The following is a 13,554-nucleotide window of genomic DNA, read 5'->3' as shown; positions in this document are numbered from 1 at the left end:
GCCGTCCTTGTTTGTTTACAGCACTATTAGCCGCGAAGTCTTAGAGAACAGTTCCGCGACATCTGGAACATCGACTTGCCGCTCTGACTGTCAGCACGCACTATCTATTTCTGGCTTGTGATGAGTCTCCTGATACAATAGCAGCATCATCTCATTTCACATGCTATCTTCTGCTGCTCATTATCTAGTAGCACCTCCACACAGCCAATCTTCCCATGAGCTGACTGCAGATTTCTGCAGACCCATGCACGTACATAGGTCGTTGCCACAGAGATCGGTTGAAACTCCTTAAAGTCTATATTACGGAAGTCTGAACTCTGGAGTTTCCAGAACAGAATCTCAGCTCCTGTTTCGACGATCAGTGCGCTGCTCCAGATAAAGGATCCAAGTGAGATCAAAATGTAAAGCGAGTGTTCAGTGTGTAGAATGCATGAATGTGTATTATGAAGTAGTGTACAGGAGAGTAGACCAGCTACCTCTCAAGGTATAGAAATATAGAAGAAGTCCCAAGACACCTACTTGTAGGTGACTGTGAGGCGGTAGGCATCACAGTTGGCATTCTCAGTGTCAGCCATCACACCGGTGAAGTCCTTGTGAGTGCCCGTGAAGATGATCTGGCCGAAAGAGTCAGATGTACCAATGTTGCAGCCGTACCAGGTGTTCTCGGCGTTGAACTCGAGCTGACCAGTTGAGCTGATGGAGAAACCCTTCTGTGCCGTGGTGAGGTCAGCAACGGCATTGCACTGAAGCTGGTTGCCAGCAGAGATCTCGCATGCGCGGCTGTATTGGTCGTAGAGAGAGCCGTCCTTGAGTGAAAAGACAGTGGCAACTGAAGCGAGGCCCTTCTTGTTGGCAACATCCTGGGCAGGGTATGGCGAGCCACATTGAATCTGGCCGTCAAAGATCGAGCCAGCTGGCCTGCTTGCAGTAGGGCAGTTGAGTGTGAAGTTCTTGTTGGGTGTGGAAGGCGTGCAGCCAGGGTTGTAGACTGGCTGGTCACGAGGCTTGCAAGGTCCGGGGAACTTGTACCTGGTAAAGTCCCAAGTGCTCTTGCAGTAAGGGTAGCCGAGAGGCAAGATGACATTGGTAGGGCAGAGAGGAGGCCATGCAGGGAGAGGGTTCCACCAGTTCCAGATGGTGCTCACGCTGCCGAAGCCGCCGAAGAGCAACGAAAGGGTAGGGTCAGCAGCAGGGGCAGCTTGGACCTGTGCGGTGGAGGCAACGAGAACAGTGGCGACAGTAGAGAGCTTCATAGTGTAGATGAGTCTTGTTCTTGATGAAGCTGCTTGAGTACTTGGAAGATGCCGAGTATCGAGAGGATATAAGCCCCTTCTTATAGTCGAGCAGCTCGAAGCTTCGACATCTAGCTCCCAAGCCTTTTCTGTAGACTCGAAAGTCTTCGCACGAGTATAGCATCGTAAAAGTACAGCTTTCCGGGGTCTAGTCCCATCGTACCGACCTCTTGCGGTACTGACACTGCCATTCTGACAGGTGGTCGCCCGGTCCGTGCCTTACTTTCACAATTAAGAGGCGGCCATTTTCAGAGATGTCATTGTTCAGATGGCATCTTCCGTTGTTCGCGCTAATAAATTCTGGTAGGTAGCATCTTAAAAAGTCGTAAAGCCAGACAGGATAAAATGCCCGAGAAGGTTTCCTGCAGGCTGCATGTACTGAGTCTACTACTGACATGCCGTGAGCATAGGAGCGTCCAGAATATGCACTGTGGAGGGCCTGCCAATCATACCCGAATGTGATACACTGCGCACTGGTCAGCTGAAGCTCACACGCCAACCACTGCAGTCAATCCATTTGCGTACGTCTTCAGCCTCATTCTCTCTGGTACTGAAGGCGACCTTGATCTGGGACCCAGATCCAGCCTTGACCTTTGCACCTGAGTGGTCCCAGAACCCCAAAGTATCTCGCCGAGCGCATATCCTGGTCCCTGGCCGGTCTTCCAACTCCAGGGTTCCGGAGCCATTAGTTTGAGACACTAGTTTGGCGAGTCACTGCAGCACGGCCCGTCGCGTTCTCCTGAATGTAGCAGAGTCGAGACTCGCGCAAGTTACACCCGCATACACTTTATGATGCATCACTTGTGTAAACCCTTATAGTTGCCGCAGCGATACGGGGCCTTTTAACGGCAACCTTATAGCACGGCCAGTATTCGTTGTCAACTTGTAAGTTGTCAGTGGCAACAATCGTTACCCGCTAGAAAGTCGGCGCTCCCGTCAAACTTAATTTCCGGTCCAGACCAGAGTTATGGGCTTCGCGGCCGTATCAACGATTGTCGTAGTCTAGCTACATGTACAACTTGACAGCTCTCCGCTGAATCCGAGGCACGAATCATCAGGCATGCGACGTTGCTTAAGGCGTTCCAAAGTATTCGAGCAAGATCTTTCGGCCCATAGACAAATTCAGAATCCTTAATCTCTCATCTGTCAAATGAGCTTGATCGCTACTTTGACCCATGGGGAAGTGGACGCCTTGCGCATCAAAGACTTCATCCAACCAGGCCAGCATAGGAATTGACCCACCTTCGAGGATATTCAATGGCTTGATACCCCAAGCACCTTCTACCAGTCCCGCAAGTTTGCGGTATGACGGTGACGTTGGATCGCTCAGCCACCAATTAGAGGAAGACTCAATGTCGACTGACAGTGTGTTGGTCGTTGTCATCTCCTCAAAGGCTTGTTCGAGATGTTTCTTGAGATCTGCCACGATGACAGACAGCTTGTGATCTGGCACAATGCGAAGGGAGAGCTTGGCACTGGCGGCATGGGGAATGATTGTATTGTTCCCCGGCCCAGAAACACTGACTTGATGTAACGTCAGGGACGGTCGACACCAACGATTCATCAGGTCATCCACAACTTCTGCCACAGACTTGTCTGACAACCCCGGTTTGCTGCGCGGCAATGGATTGACCAGCTGGAGCTTCGCGATCTCCTCATAGAAGAGCTGCTCATCTGCCGACACAGTCCGTACAGGCTCATAGAATCCCTCAATTTGAATTTTGCCCTTGTGCGTGAGACTAGCGAGCAAGCTAACGAGATCAATCGTGGGCTCGCGAACACTACCGCCCTCAACACCGGAATGCAAGTCTGCCAATTGACTCTCGACCGTCACTTTTGCGCGCACGACGCCGCGGAGACCGTATGTCAGACACGGAACCTGATCGTCTAGCCAATAGCTATTACTGAGAAACACTTCGTCAATCTCGCCAATATCGCCTCGTTGCCGAGCTTGTAGAACGGCGTCTTGGAAGCCTCGCGAGCCAGACTCTTCTTCACCTTCAACCAAGAAAGTCAAATCTGCTTTGAGTCTTTGTGCTTGTCGCAATGTATGAGCTGCAAATAACGCAGCTAGAACAGGACCCTTGTTGTCACTGACGCCACGCCCGTAGAGGTATCCGTTACGTCCAGTCAATTGCCAAGGGTCGCTCCGCCAGGCTTTCGCGTCGGCACTAATCACATCATAGTGCCCATAATACAGAATGCGCCGAGCTGGTTGTGATGTTGCTTTGAATTTGATGAGGACAATTGGATTGTGTTGAGTAGGCAGTAATGTCGAATCAGCACCCAGACTACTGGCCAACTGCTTCAAGTATGTTGCTGCACGTCGGCATTCCTCAACGTGATGAGGCGATCCACTGATACTTCTGAATGCTGTAAATTGCTGCAAGGCGGTCATGAATGGATCTGCCTCGAATCCGCCAGGTGTGGGATTCTCATGGTCTTGTGCAAGCCGCCAAAGTGCAACGTCTGAGCCGCCACACGTGAGCAGTAGCGAATCGCGTATTGCAGTACAAACGACTTGGCTTGTATGAACTTGCCAGGTAGCGACATGTTCACATCCATTTGCAATGTTCCATCGATGTATGGCCTGCGCTGAGCTACTGAGGAGATGATGTCCCATGACTTGCAGTGACAAGACATCCATGGGCGCCTCTTGCGGTGCTTGTAGTCTTCGAACAAGCTGATCAGTCTCCAAATCCCACACAGAGATAAGACCGCGTGCTTGGCCGGCGTAGAGCAGACTCTCGTGTTGTACAAGAGAATGGACGGCTGGTTGTTCCGCTTGGCAAAGACTGCGAACTTGTTTTGGGCGGCTGTCGACACTCCAAACGTTGATTGCACCATCGCCTCCACCAGAGAATAGGTGGTGAGTATTGTGGTACGTGCCCATGAGCAGACAATAGACATACGAGTAGTGCGCGTACTGAACGACATCTTCCTTGCCAATTTCAATCAATTGCGCTTTAGCATCATCAAAGGGCTCCAGTAAGCTTGTTCTCCTGGGGGCTCGTCTTCCGCCAGGTCCTGCACTGTCAAAGAACTTATTGTGACGCCGCGAAGGATACTGCTCTTGTGAGCCCTGTATCCGCTTGTCCTCAGCAAGATGGACCCATTGCAAGCTCGTGTTCTGCGCTCCCAAGAACAAGGTTTCGCCAAAAGCTGCTGCTGCGAGTATATCGCCGACATCGTATGTACTATAGATGACGAAGAGACAGGTCAGAGACTGTGTGCACCATATGCGCACGATGGAATCGCCAGCAGTGCTCACAAGCCATTGTTCGTCATTGGCGAGTACCAAAGAAAGAATAGCAGCGTTGTGTCCGCGGAGTGTGGCCTTTGGCTCGTAGGTTTCTTGCGCATAGACGTGGATGAGGCAGTCTTGCGTGCCTGTGAAGAGGTATTCTGACGACTGAGCTAGGGCTAGGACGGCACTCGTGTGAGCTATGCGATGAGCAGCCTGCATCAATTCTGACTATTGAGAGATCTAGCTAGCAAAATGGAAGCATCCTTGTCAAGTCTGACATCTGTTCTAGGGCTAGTGGACCAGTAGTGGTGGTGTGCTGCCTGCTCGTGTATTTGAGGTCTCGTCGCCAGTCCTCTTCGCCGACTTCCATGTCCAACAAGCGCACAAGCCGTAAGCAACGACAGGAAGGCGACGGCAACGCAGCTGGGGACAAGCAGCGAAGTGTCCATTACGTACAAGAGCATGTTGGAAACAGGGCCATGATGCCGATGCACATGGGCGCCTATCCATTGCCATACAACCAATACCAACACCCACCCACGGCCAATTACGGCTATCCTGCGTATCCCTCACATGCAGGGCAGCATCCGCAGGGTCATCATCATGGTGCGCCGACACCGCCTACAAAACGGCCGCGCACAGATGCGCGACTTGCGCGATTTTCAAGTGGTTCCTACCCACAAGGCGATCCGTCCCTTGCTTCATCGCCCTCATCACGCGCGAACCATTTGGCTGGCAACAGTGCCCCTTCGCCAAGGCGTACTTTCTCAGATTTCCGTATAGCAAGCATCACGGTGGGTACGTGGCAGACATGCGCAGACGCGACAGGGACAAGGGATAGTCGTATTCGCTTCTACTTTCGACATGCAAGCGACAGAGAAGCTTCACCAAGTTTATCTGCCGCTGAGCAAGCAGTTGTGTCGCCTGACCGTATCAGTATCTCCTGCTGCGATGGTCAAAAGCGGATCGTGATTCCTGCGCATCATGTCAAGCAAGTGACGTATCTTCGCACAGAAGGCGTGATGCTTATTGAAACAGATGGTTGGGCAGCATTTCAGGAGCTCATTCAAGAAGACAATGCAAATGCTGGTCGCTGGCAAGGCACTGAAGAGGATCTCACAGGTGGTCAATTAGCCGTATGTAAGAAGATTCGTTTGGTCATGGACCAGGCACGTCCCCTGACTGAACCGAAATGGGCCCGAGCAACGACCGCTGGCGAAGGAATTGAGCCTAGTTCTCGCTTTTCCCGCATTACACGGGTCGTGGATATTCGGCCTGCTGAGCAATTCGAGCATTGGCTCACAGGTTGGGCGCAGGGAAGTAGTGAGCGTGAAGGGTATGCATCCATTGTAAAGCAGGATTTGGACGCCCTTATCCAACTTGTCGCCTCTTCTCTTGCCACCGAAGAAATCTGCGCGACGCCATTGGAGAAACTTCTTGATGGCTTATCGAAATTGGTGCTTGCTCACTTGCAGACGCATGAGGCTATGGAGAGTCCAGTGGCAGATTTATGCAGACGTACTCTCTTGGCTCTGCCAGCTGCACGCTTTTCACAAGCATTGGAGAGTCGATTCCTAGCAGTCTGTGGTGGACCTAGCAATCCCGGTAAATATCACGACGCAGCAGCGGCAGCGGAAGCTGGTGGATATGGATTTAAACGACAACGCGGTGAGAGTGAAGTACCGAGTGATGCCCTTGCGCGTGCAACATTAGATGAGAAGCGACGTCGACTGAGTGAGTCTGGGCGTGGTAGGACCGTGCAAGATGCCGTGGAGGCAATCACTACGCCTGTGCCAGCGCTTGCGTCGCCATCACCTGGACCGACGATCGAATCAACAACAACAAATACAATCAAGGCTGAAGCGTCGCCTGTTGTTGGACGGCTTGTGCGACGCTCCGAGTCCGCTGATGGTCGATTGATGTTACGCCCGCTGCCTCCTTGGTCTCGTCGATACTTTGAGCAGCCTGAAGCTCCGCAAGAGGCAGTTGTGGATGGGACGGAGGAGGAAGAAGAGGACTCTGTGCCGCTGGCAGAAGGTGTCTTGCCTTCTTCGCCGACCCGCAGACGACGGCATAGTAGCGTGGAAGCGCTTGTGATGCGTCGACATTGCGGTGATGAAGAGACAAGCAGGCTATCGCGCGAGGAACAGCTTGCTGGCTTGGAGCAGCTTGAGGCACAGGCTATTGAACAGGTTGAACCCATCAAGCCTGCCACGGAGAACAATCGAGCAAAACGGACGAAGCGGCAGGAGGAGGAGGAATCCGATGCATGGCCACCTTTAGGTTCTACGTAGTTGATCAGAAGTCTAAAGCAAATCACGCTGTTTGAAGGCCTGGTACATGAGCTGACCGAGTTTCGCAGGCGACTCACTGACAATGACACCGGCAGCACGCAAGGCCTCTTGCTTACCCTTGGCTGTACCCGTTCCACCAGATGTAATGGCACCAGCGTGACCCATTCGCCGACCAGGCGGAGCCGTCATACCAGCAATGAAGCTGACGACTGGTTTGGTCGTGCCCGAAGCTTTAATCAAGTCTGCTGCATCCTCCTCTGCTGAACCACCAATCTCACCAATGAGAATGATACCCTCGGTTTCCTTGTCAGCAAGGAAGAGTGTCAATGCGTCGATAAAGTTGGTACCGCTGAATGGATCACCACCAATACCAATAACAAGCGACTGACCGAGTCCGACTTGGGTAGTTTGGTTGACGGCCTCGTAGGTGAGTGTGCCTGAACGCGAGACAATCCCGATCCTGCCACGCTTGTGGATCTGCGAGGGCATGATACCGATTTTGCACTGTCCAGGAGCAATGATACCTGGACAATTGGGTCCAACGAGACGCGTCTTGGATTGTGTTTTGAGGGCCTGTGTCACTGAGACCATGTCCTTTTGTGGTATTCCTTCCGTGATGCACACAACAAGGGGCACTTCCGCTTCAATTGCTTCAAGCACTGCACCAGCAGCAAGAGGAGGTGGCACGAAGATGGCAGATGCTTGCGCTCGAGTCTCCTGCATAGCCTCGCCGATTGTCTTATACACAGGCAAGTCCAGATGCGTTTGTCCTGCCTTTTTGGGGTTCGTTCCACCGACTACTTTTGTGCCATACTCAAGAGCTTGTTGAGCATGGAAGGTACCTTGCTTGCCTGTGAAGCCTTGGAAGAGGACTTTTGTCTCTGCATTGATACGGAGGTTGTTGAGGGTTTTGTTGTAGGCGTCGCTGTGACTGGGCCTTGCGGTGGAGAATGAACGCTTCGTGAGTCTCGCTGCTGCCTGCCTCATGATGATGATGAATGAGCGAAGGGAAGATAGACAGAGGAGAAGCCTGAAGGAAGCTACTTGCTGCTACTTATGAGCTTTTGTGGTAGAGGAAGCAGTCGGAGCGGAATCCCGAACCACAAAAAGACGTGGGATAAATGGCCTGGACGGATGGAGCAGGGGCCCTTGTGTCCGGGTGTAGAGAGAGGCTAGTGCTTCCTAAGGCCACGTCGTCAAGAGCAGGCCTGAGTCTACATCCTCTTCAATCATGTTTGACATTGTTCCTACGGCTTGTGGGCCATGAATGTGCCGTTTTCTACTTAGGCCCTGCGCATGGATGAGCTTTACAATGGATTAACCACATGAAGATGTGTCTGTAGAATACAACGAGCCACCTAGACTGTCTATCCACTGCATACCCACTCCTCCAGACCCCTCCGTGCTTGTGTGTCTGCCTTTTCGCTCCCAAAATCAAATTTGAGCAGGACGACAACGAGCGAAACTACGTACACCCGACTAGAGAGGCATCGGGAGACAGGCCTCGCAGCTGGGCAGGCAAGAGAGGACAAGCATAGGACTTATGCTGGTGCTACGGAGACTCGCGGTCCACTCGCGGAAAACACCCCGTCTCCTGCGTCAAGAATCTACACACGCAGTCAGTGCAACACTCGATAGTGCACCGGCAACACCCCTTCCCATCGAGGCCATCACTGAGAATGCCGCTTCCAGAACATCAAAGACGGTGTTTGCTATGAAGAAGTATAAGCCGCATTCACCGGGTCTTCGATGGTTACAACGACCCGTGAATGATCACCTGCATAAAGGCCGACCCTTCTTACCGCTGACATCAGCGAAACGCAAGCAAGGCGGTCGGAATTTCACTGGTCAAGTGACGGTGCGTCATCAAGGCGGTGGACATAAACGACGACTACGAGACGTGGATTTTAAACGCACAGCACCTGGATTACACCGTGTTGAACGCATCGAGTATGATCCTGGTAGATCGGGTCATTTGGCACTCTTGACAGATGCAAAGGGTACGAAATCCTACATCCTCGCGTGTGACGGGTTGCGTGCCGGTGATACAGTCGAGTCGTATGTGGCTGGTGTGCCACAATCCCTGATTACGAGTATGGGTGGTGATTTGGATCCTGGTATGTTGGCAGCACGTACCATTCAACGTGGTAATTGTCTACCACTCCACATGATACCTGTCGGAACACTCATCCATGCTATTGGTACAGCATGGCAGGAACGTGCTAAATTCTGTCGTTCAGCAGGAACCTATGCGCAAGTGATTGCGAGCCCTAAGACAGGGTACGCCGTGGTGAAGTTACAATCTGGTGAGTTACGCAGGATTCCAGCAAATGCGAGTGCGACGGTGGGTGTCGTGAGTAACGTCAATCATCATCACAGGACACTTGGTAAAGCAGGTCGATCGAGATGGTTGGGAATCAGACCCACTGTGCGCGGTGTTGCAATGAATGCGTATGAACATCCTCATGGTGGTGGTCATGGTGGTGGTAGGGGAAACAAGCCAACGCAGAGTATCTGGGGATGGAAGACAAAGGGCTACAAGACACGTCGCTCAGTACACAACCAAAACAAGTTCTTGGTCAAGGGTCGTCCGCGCGGCAAGGACAAGCAAGCCAGGTCATAAGATAGAAATAAGAGGAAGCCTAAGTTGAAGGTAGATAGAATACAGCAATGGCATCGCTAATGAATCGCAGTACAAACAAAGAGCAAGATGGTGTGATGGATGCAGTCCAAAGCATCCAAATGAGGTGTTGACGTACAGGGTGGGTCCAGAAAAGACAAAAGGCAGCCTTTACTCATAATCATTCTCGACCAGGTATTTCGCATCACCGCCTTTGTCAAAGATCGGATCCACGTTGTGTTGCTTCTTGCACCAGTCTCGTACGTACAAACTGGCCTTGATGAACTTCTTGCTCGCATACTTCTTGAACAAGGCCTCAAATTTGACTGGTTTGCGTAAAGCATCGATGAGCTGGTGTACGCAAACCATGACTTCCTGTTCCGAATAACCGCTGTAGTGATGCAAATTGTGGTCCCACTCACCACGACCCAGCATGGCACGAGAAAGGTACATGGCTGCTGCGGATTGTAGTGACGGAGGGTAGACCATGAATGTGTGATCGAGCATGCATACCTCCAGTAAGTACTTGGCAACAGTGCGCACCTGAATGTCATAATTGTCGGCTTTACTGATGCGTCGTAGAAAGTTCATGTGGTTTGGGTAGGCCAGGTTGAAGTCGAGTACTTGCAGAATATATTGTTCTGCCTTGAGTACGTCGTCATCTGTGTAGCCGCCATCTGCCATGTAGATGAAGTTTTGCACAGAGGGACACATGACTTCCTCGTACTTGCTCGCAACAAACAACGCAGTAATGCCAACCAACTGTAGCTTCTGCAATGAACACATGCGTAATCCCAAAAAGCGATCAACAATGTTGACTGCCAAAAACAAGGTCTCGGGGAGCAATCTGAATTTCTGATGCACCTCGACCAGCCAGTCGAGCAGGATACCACGCATCTTCCAATTGATCTCATCTTGCTTTTGCATGTAGAGCTGGTTTGGCATGAGCTTGATTTCTTGGACACGCAAGTACTCAAAGATTTCGTTCACGTATTCAGAGACCATAAGGGGATCATCTGAGTCTTCGGCGTCCAAATCATCCCAGAGCTGAACAGGCTCTTGTTGTGGTGACGTAGCGCGTGGTCTTGTTGTGAGTGTAGCAGCATTCTCTGACAGTTCAGACAAGACGGCAGGCGCAATAGTAGAAGAGGTCTGGACAACAGCAGGTGTGGGCTCTCCTTCTGACTTGCCACGCTTGAAGGGTGGTTCTTCCTCAGTGATGGAACTTGACGTGGTGGAGGTGGACTGTTTAGTGAGACGCGCAGCTTTCCGCTTCTCCACCGCTGATGACTGTGCAGGCTGTTCAGACTTTGTACGCTGCACTGCGACCACCTGCTTGATCCCTGCCTTCTTGCTTGTACCAGCAGTCACTGTACTACTCTGTGAAGCCACGCCATTGTGCCGATTCGAGACATCCGTCATGGCTGCCCGTTTACGCGTCACTTTGTCTGCTGCTGTACCTGCGACATGTACAGAGACGGTAGACTGTTGCATAGTCTTTGCAGCAACAAGAGGTTGCGCTGATCGTGCGCGTGTGAGACGCGTTGGCCGTGCGTTTTCATCTTGTTGTGCTGTGTCTGTTGTGCTGCGTGTGCTTCTCCGCTGGAAGATGTTAGTGGAGGACACAAGGAAGACGTGCAGAACATACGGTGCCGTTCATGCTGGCTGGACGCTTGATTGGGGAGGAGGAGGAGAGAGGTATATGGGGAGCTGAAGCTGGAGCTGGAGCCTGCGGTGGATGAGTTGAGTTGAGCTGCGTGGAATGTTTTTTTATTTTTGTTTCTTCTCCGTTGCCAAACCGCAGAAATGGAACTATTGCAAGTGCTGGTATTTCATATGGCCCAGTATTGAAGCAGCTAAAGACTAGTAAAGAGTAGTGAAGCAGCTAAAGAGTAACGAAGCAGCTAAAGACCCCGGCAGTAGTGCACCCTCAGCGGCCTAGTCCCACCAGGCATGCTCTTCGTACAAGCTTGACACATACATCCAGCACCATGCCCTAGCTCGCTACAGCTGATCTCTGATGCTCCATAAAACCACGTCAACGAGCTCCTCCTGTACTGCACGGTCTTCCACTCCGTGTCAAAGTCAGTATGTGGCCCACGCACTGTAAATAACGCATGGTCCGGTGCTTGCATCCCTCGTTGTGTGTGAAACTGCGGCTCTTGCCAGAGCAAATCATGGTCTGACCAATCCTGCAATTCCACCACAGCTGTGCATCGGCATTGCTGGTGACCTCCTTCAGCTGCTTCCAAGTGAGCTTCACGCTCAAGCAAGTAAACGCCAACACCCTTGTTGCACGGCTTCAAATCAGCATCGCTGAATGTCTGTTGCAGCTGAGGCAAACCAGCATCCTCCATGGGCTGATTGAGATAGGCAAGCAAGTCAACTTGTCGCAGCTCGCATAACTGGTTGCAGAGCTAATCACTGAATATCGCCGTCCGCTGTGGAATTACAGTCTGCAGGGCGAAGCCGTTGTTGTGATGGCTACTTGCTCGCTCAAGCACTGTGAAAATGAGCCAAGCCAGTGTCTTCAATGTCATGCTTGTTGCGGTTCGGCGGGGGAGCTCAACGAGTTGACCTTTCTTCTGACGTGTCCAATTGGCAATTGCTCGGAAGCCCCTACCTCAGTTACAAGGTAGTCAGTTGCCTTGGCGGCTTTGCCGCTTCCACGCGGGATTTGGGGCCTCCTGAATACACTCATCTGACTCGTCTTACTAGGTCCCAGCGGATGTGCTTCCAGCTTCTATGGAGACTGGAGTCCGATGATGAGATTCTGAGTTGGCTGGCGCTGAGTACTGGGCACTCGGCGGGAGACGATGATGGGAGCGTCAAGAGCGCCTTTACAGTCCATGTTGAAGGCGTGCACTCTACGATGAAGTTCGGATGAATGCTTCAGCGGCGAATTTGACTACAAAGCACAGAGGCAGTTTGCAGAAAGTAGAAAATGACTTGATTGCACTAGCTATAGAGTGTAAAAGTGAATGGCGAAGCAACTTTGCCAAGAATTGCGAAGGGAAAAGGCTGGTCTATCCAGTGCGAATGTGCTAGGCGTGCTCGGTTGTGCGTTCATGGCCACTTCCATTCATTGTCGCACTGGGTCGGGAAGCTTTCACTGGGATCATGGGAATTTCCACTGAGGTACTTTATCATGTCTCGGTCGCTGTCCAAGCCGGTAGCACCAGCGTGGTCGATTTTGAATTGCCCGTGGCAGGTGCCGTATAAATGGCAGGTATCCATAGCATATGGATCAGAACATTTGACGTGTTTCGCATCCCTGAACCAGTGCCAGCTATTGCCGTGGTAATCAAAGGAGTGCCATGTTGTAGTGAAATCCGTAAATGCTCCCCGCACCATTGACAGATCAGCTTCTAGTAACGCCCTGTTTGGGTCTGGCTTGCATTTGTCGTCCGTGTCAAGCCAGCGGGCGAACTCAACAATGACCTGACAGACGCACGTTTTGTTCTCATTCTCCCAGACGGGCCAGTCCACTCGATTGTCAAGCCTGCAGACGCCACCTCCCTTGCTGCACCTTGACCATGACCATGGAACACCTGGGCCAGGCACTTGTTGAGCGAGTGTGATTTGGTTGAGGTGGACGACCATGTCGATATGTCGTAGTTGACAGTTCGTCTTACAATCCTCCCTATCCCACTTCATTGATCGCTGCGGAATGGTTGTCTTGAATGCAAAGCCAGTCTGTCGACAGCCATTAGCACTGCATAGCTTCAGCAATGCCCAGACGACAATGGTAAAGGCAATCATCGCATGAACCCTAGGAGGAAGAGAGGGCATGCGAGCATGCCGCCTTTTATCCACAACGATTGGACTTGCCCGGCACTTGGCAGAGATGATTTCCGAGAGGTTGCATTTTGTGTTTGTTTGATCGCATGTCAATGCAACGCTCGTCCTGCGATCAAGGTACAATTGCTGATAAGCACCGCCCATTTCATGAAAGCATGCAGTGACATCACATGCACAGATACTCTGTCAAAGAATTTAGACCTGCTGGAAGGGTCACTTGAGCTGCTGAACGTGTCAACGTTGAACGGTCGAGACACGTCCAATTCAGGGGTCAGGCAAAGCGCAATGCGCACGTCTTAG

General features: G+C 51.8%; 7 protein-coding genes across 7 annotated transcripts; 3 read left to right on the top strand and 4 right to left on the bottom strand.

Annotated features, from left to right (window-relative positions):
• Positions 1 to 678: 678 nt before the first annotated feature.
• BCR37DRAFT_382470 (uncharacterized protein) lies at positions 679 to 1,275 on the top strand (the record flags this gene model as incomplete). Its single annotated transcript, XM_040869877.1, has 1 exon — positions 679 to 1,275. A coding segment is annotated over exon 1 (178 nt), but the record flags the coding sequence as incomplete, so codon positions are not given.
• Positions 1,276 to 2,364: 1,089 nt separating this feature from the next.
• On the bottom strand, positions 2,365 to 4,758 carry BCR37DRAFT_394699 (uncharacterized protein; the record flags this gene model as incomplete). The annotated part of the gene is made up of 1 exon (XM_040871510.1): positions 2,365 to 4,758. The coding sequence occupies one exon, from the start codon at positions 4,756 to 4,758 to the stop codon at positions 2,365 to 2,367; it is 2,394 nt and encodes a 797-aa protein (XP_040723311.1).
• Positions 4,759 to 4,878: 120 nt separating this feature from the next.
• BCR37DRAFT_405496 (uncharacterized protein) lies at positions 4,879 to 6,636 on the top strand (the record flags this gene model as incomplete). The annotated part of the gene is made up of 2 exons (XM_040872088.1): positions 4,879 to 6,576; positions 6,605 to 6,636. Exons 1-2 carry the CDS (start codon positions 4,908 to 4,910, stop codon positions 6,634 to 6,636), a joined length of 1,701 nt encoding a protein of 566 aa, XP_040723310.1. The 5' UTR covers positions 4,879 to 4,907.
• A 209-nt stretch (positions 6,637 to 6,845) lies between these two features.
• Positions 6,846 to 7,820, bottom strand: BCR37DRAFT_350541 (succinate-CoA ligase; the record flags this gene model as incomplete). The annotated part of the gene is made up of 1 exon (XM_040868012.1): positions 6,846 to 7,820. The coding sequence occupies one exon, from the start codon at positions 7,818 to 7,820 to the stop codon at positions 6,846 to 6,848; it is 975 nt and encodes a 324-aa protein (XP_040723309.1).
• Positions 7,821 to 8,082: 262 nt separating this feature from the next.
• On the top strand, positions 8,083 to 9,540 carry BCR37DRAFT_115959 (translation protein SH3-like domain-containing protein). The gene has a single exon (XM_040865959.1). It carries the CDS (start codon positions 8,377 to 8,379, stop codon positions 9,454 to 9,456), a length of 1,080 nt encoding a protein of 359 aa, XP_040723308.1. The 5' UTR covers positions 8,083 to 8,376; the 3' UTR covers positions 9,457 to 9,540.
• Positions 9,541 to 11,221, bottom strand: BCR37DRAFT_115751 (cyclin-like protein). The gene is made up of 2 exons (XM_040865958.1): positions 11,102 to 11,221; positions 9,541 to 11,055 (listed from the first exon to the last, which is right to left on the bottom strand). Exons 1-2 carry the CDS (start codon positions 11,111 to 11,113, stop codon positions 9,625 to 9,627), a joined length of 1,443 nt encoding a protein of 480 aa, XP_040723307.1. The 5' UTR covers positions 11,114 to 11,221; the 3' UTR covers positions 9,541 to 9,624.
• A 1,298-nt stretch (positions 11,222 to 12,519) lies between these two features.
• On the bottom strand, positions 12,520 to 13,215 carry BCR37DRAFT_388924 (uncharacterized protein; the record flags this gene model as incomplete). The annotated part of the gene is made up of 1 exon (XM_040870678.1): positions 12,520 to 13,215. The coding sequence occupies one exon, from the start codon at positions 13,213 to 13,215 to the stop codon at positions 12,520 to 12,522; it is 696 nt and encodes a 231-aa protein (XP_040723306.1).
• Between the last annotated feature and the right edge of the window lie 339 nt (positions 13,216 to 13,554).

Source organism: Protomyces lactucae-debilis (assembly GCF_002105105.1).
Source record: "Protomyces lactucae-debilis strain 12-1054 chromosome Unknown BCR37scaffold_18, whole genome shotgun sequence".
Taxonomy (NCBI): domain Eukaryota; kingdom Fungi; phylum Ascomycota; class Taphrinomycetes; order Taphrinales; family Protomycetaceae; genus Protomyces; species Protomyces lactucae-debilis.
This window is presented reverse-complemented; position numbering and strand designations above follow the sequence as displayed.

Bases quoted from the DNA above. Each gene is read 5' to 3' on its own strand.
- BCR37DRAFT_115959 (XM_040865959.1), top strand. From the start codon at position 8,377: ATGCTGGTGCTACGGAGACTCGCGGTCCACTCGCGGAAAACACCCCGT.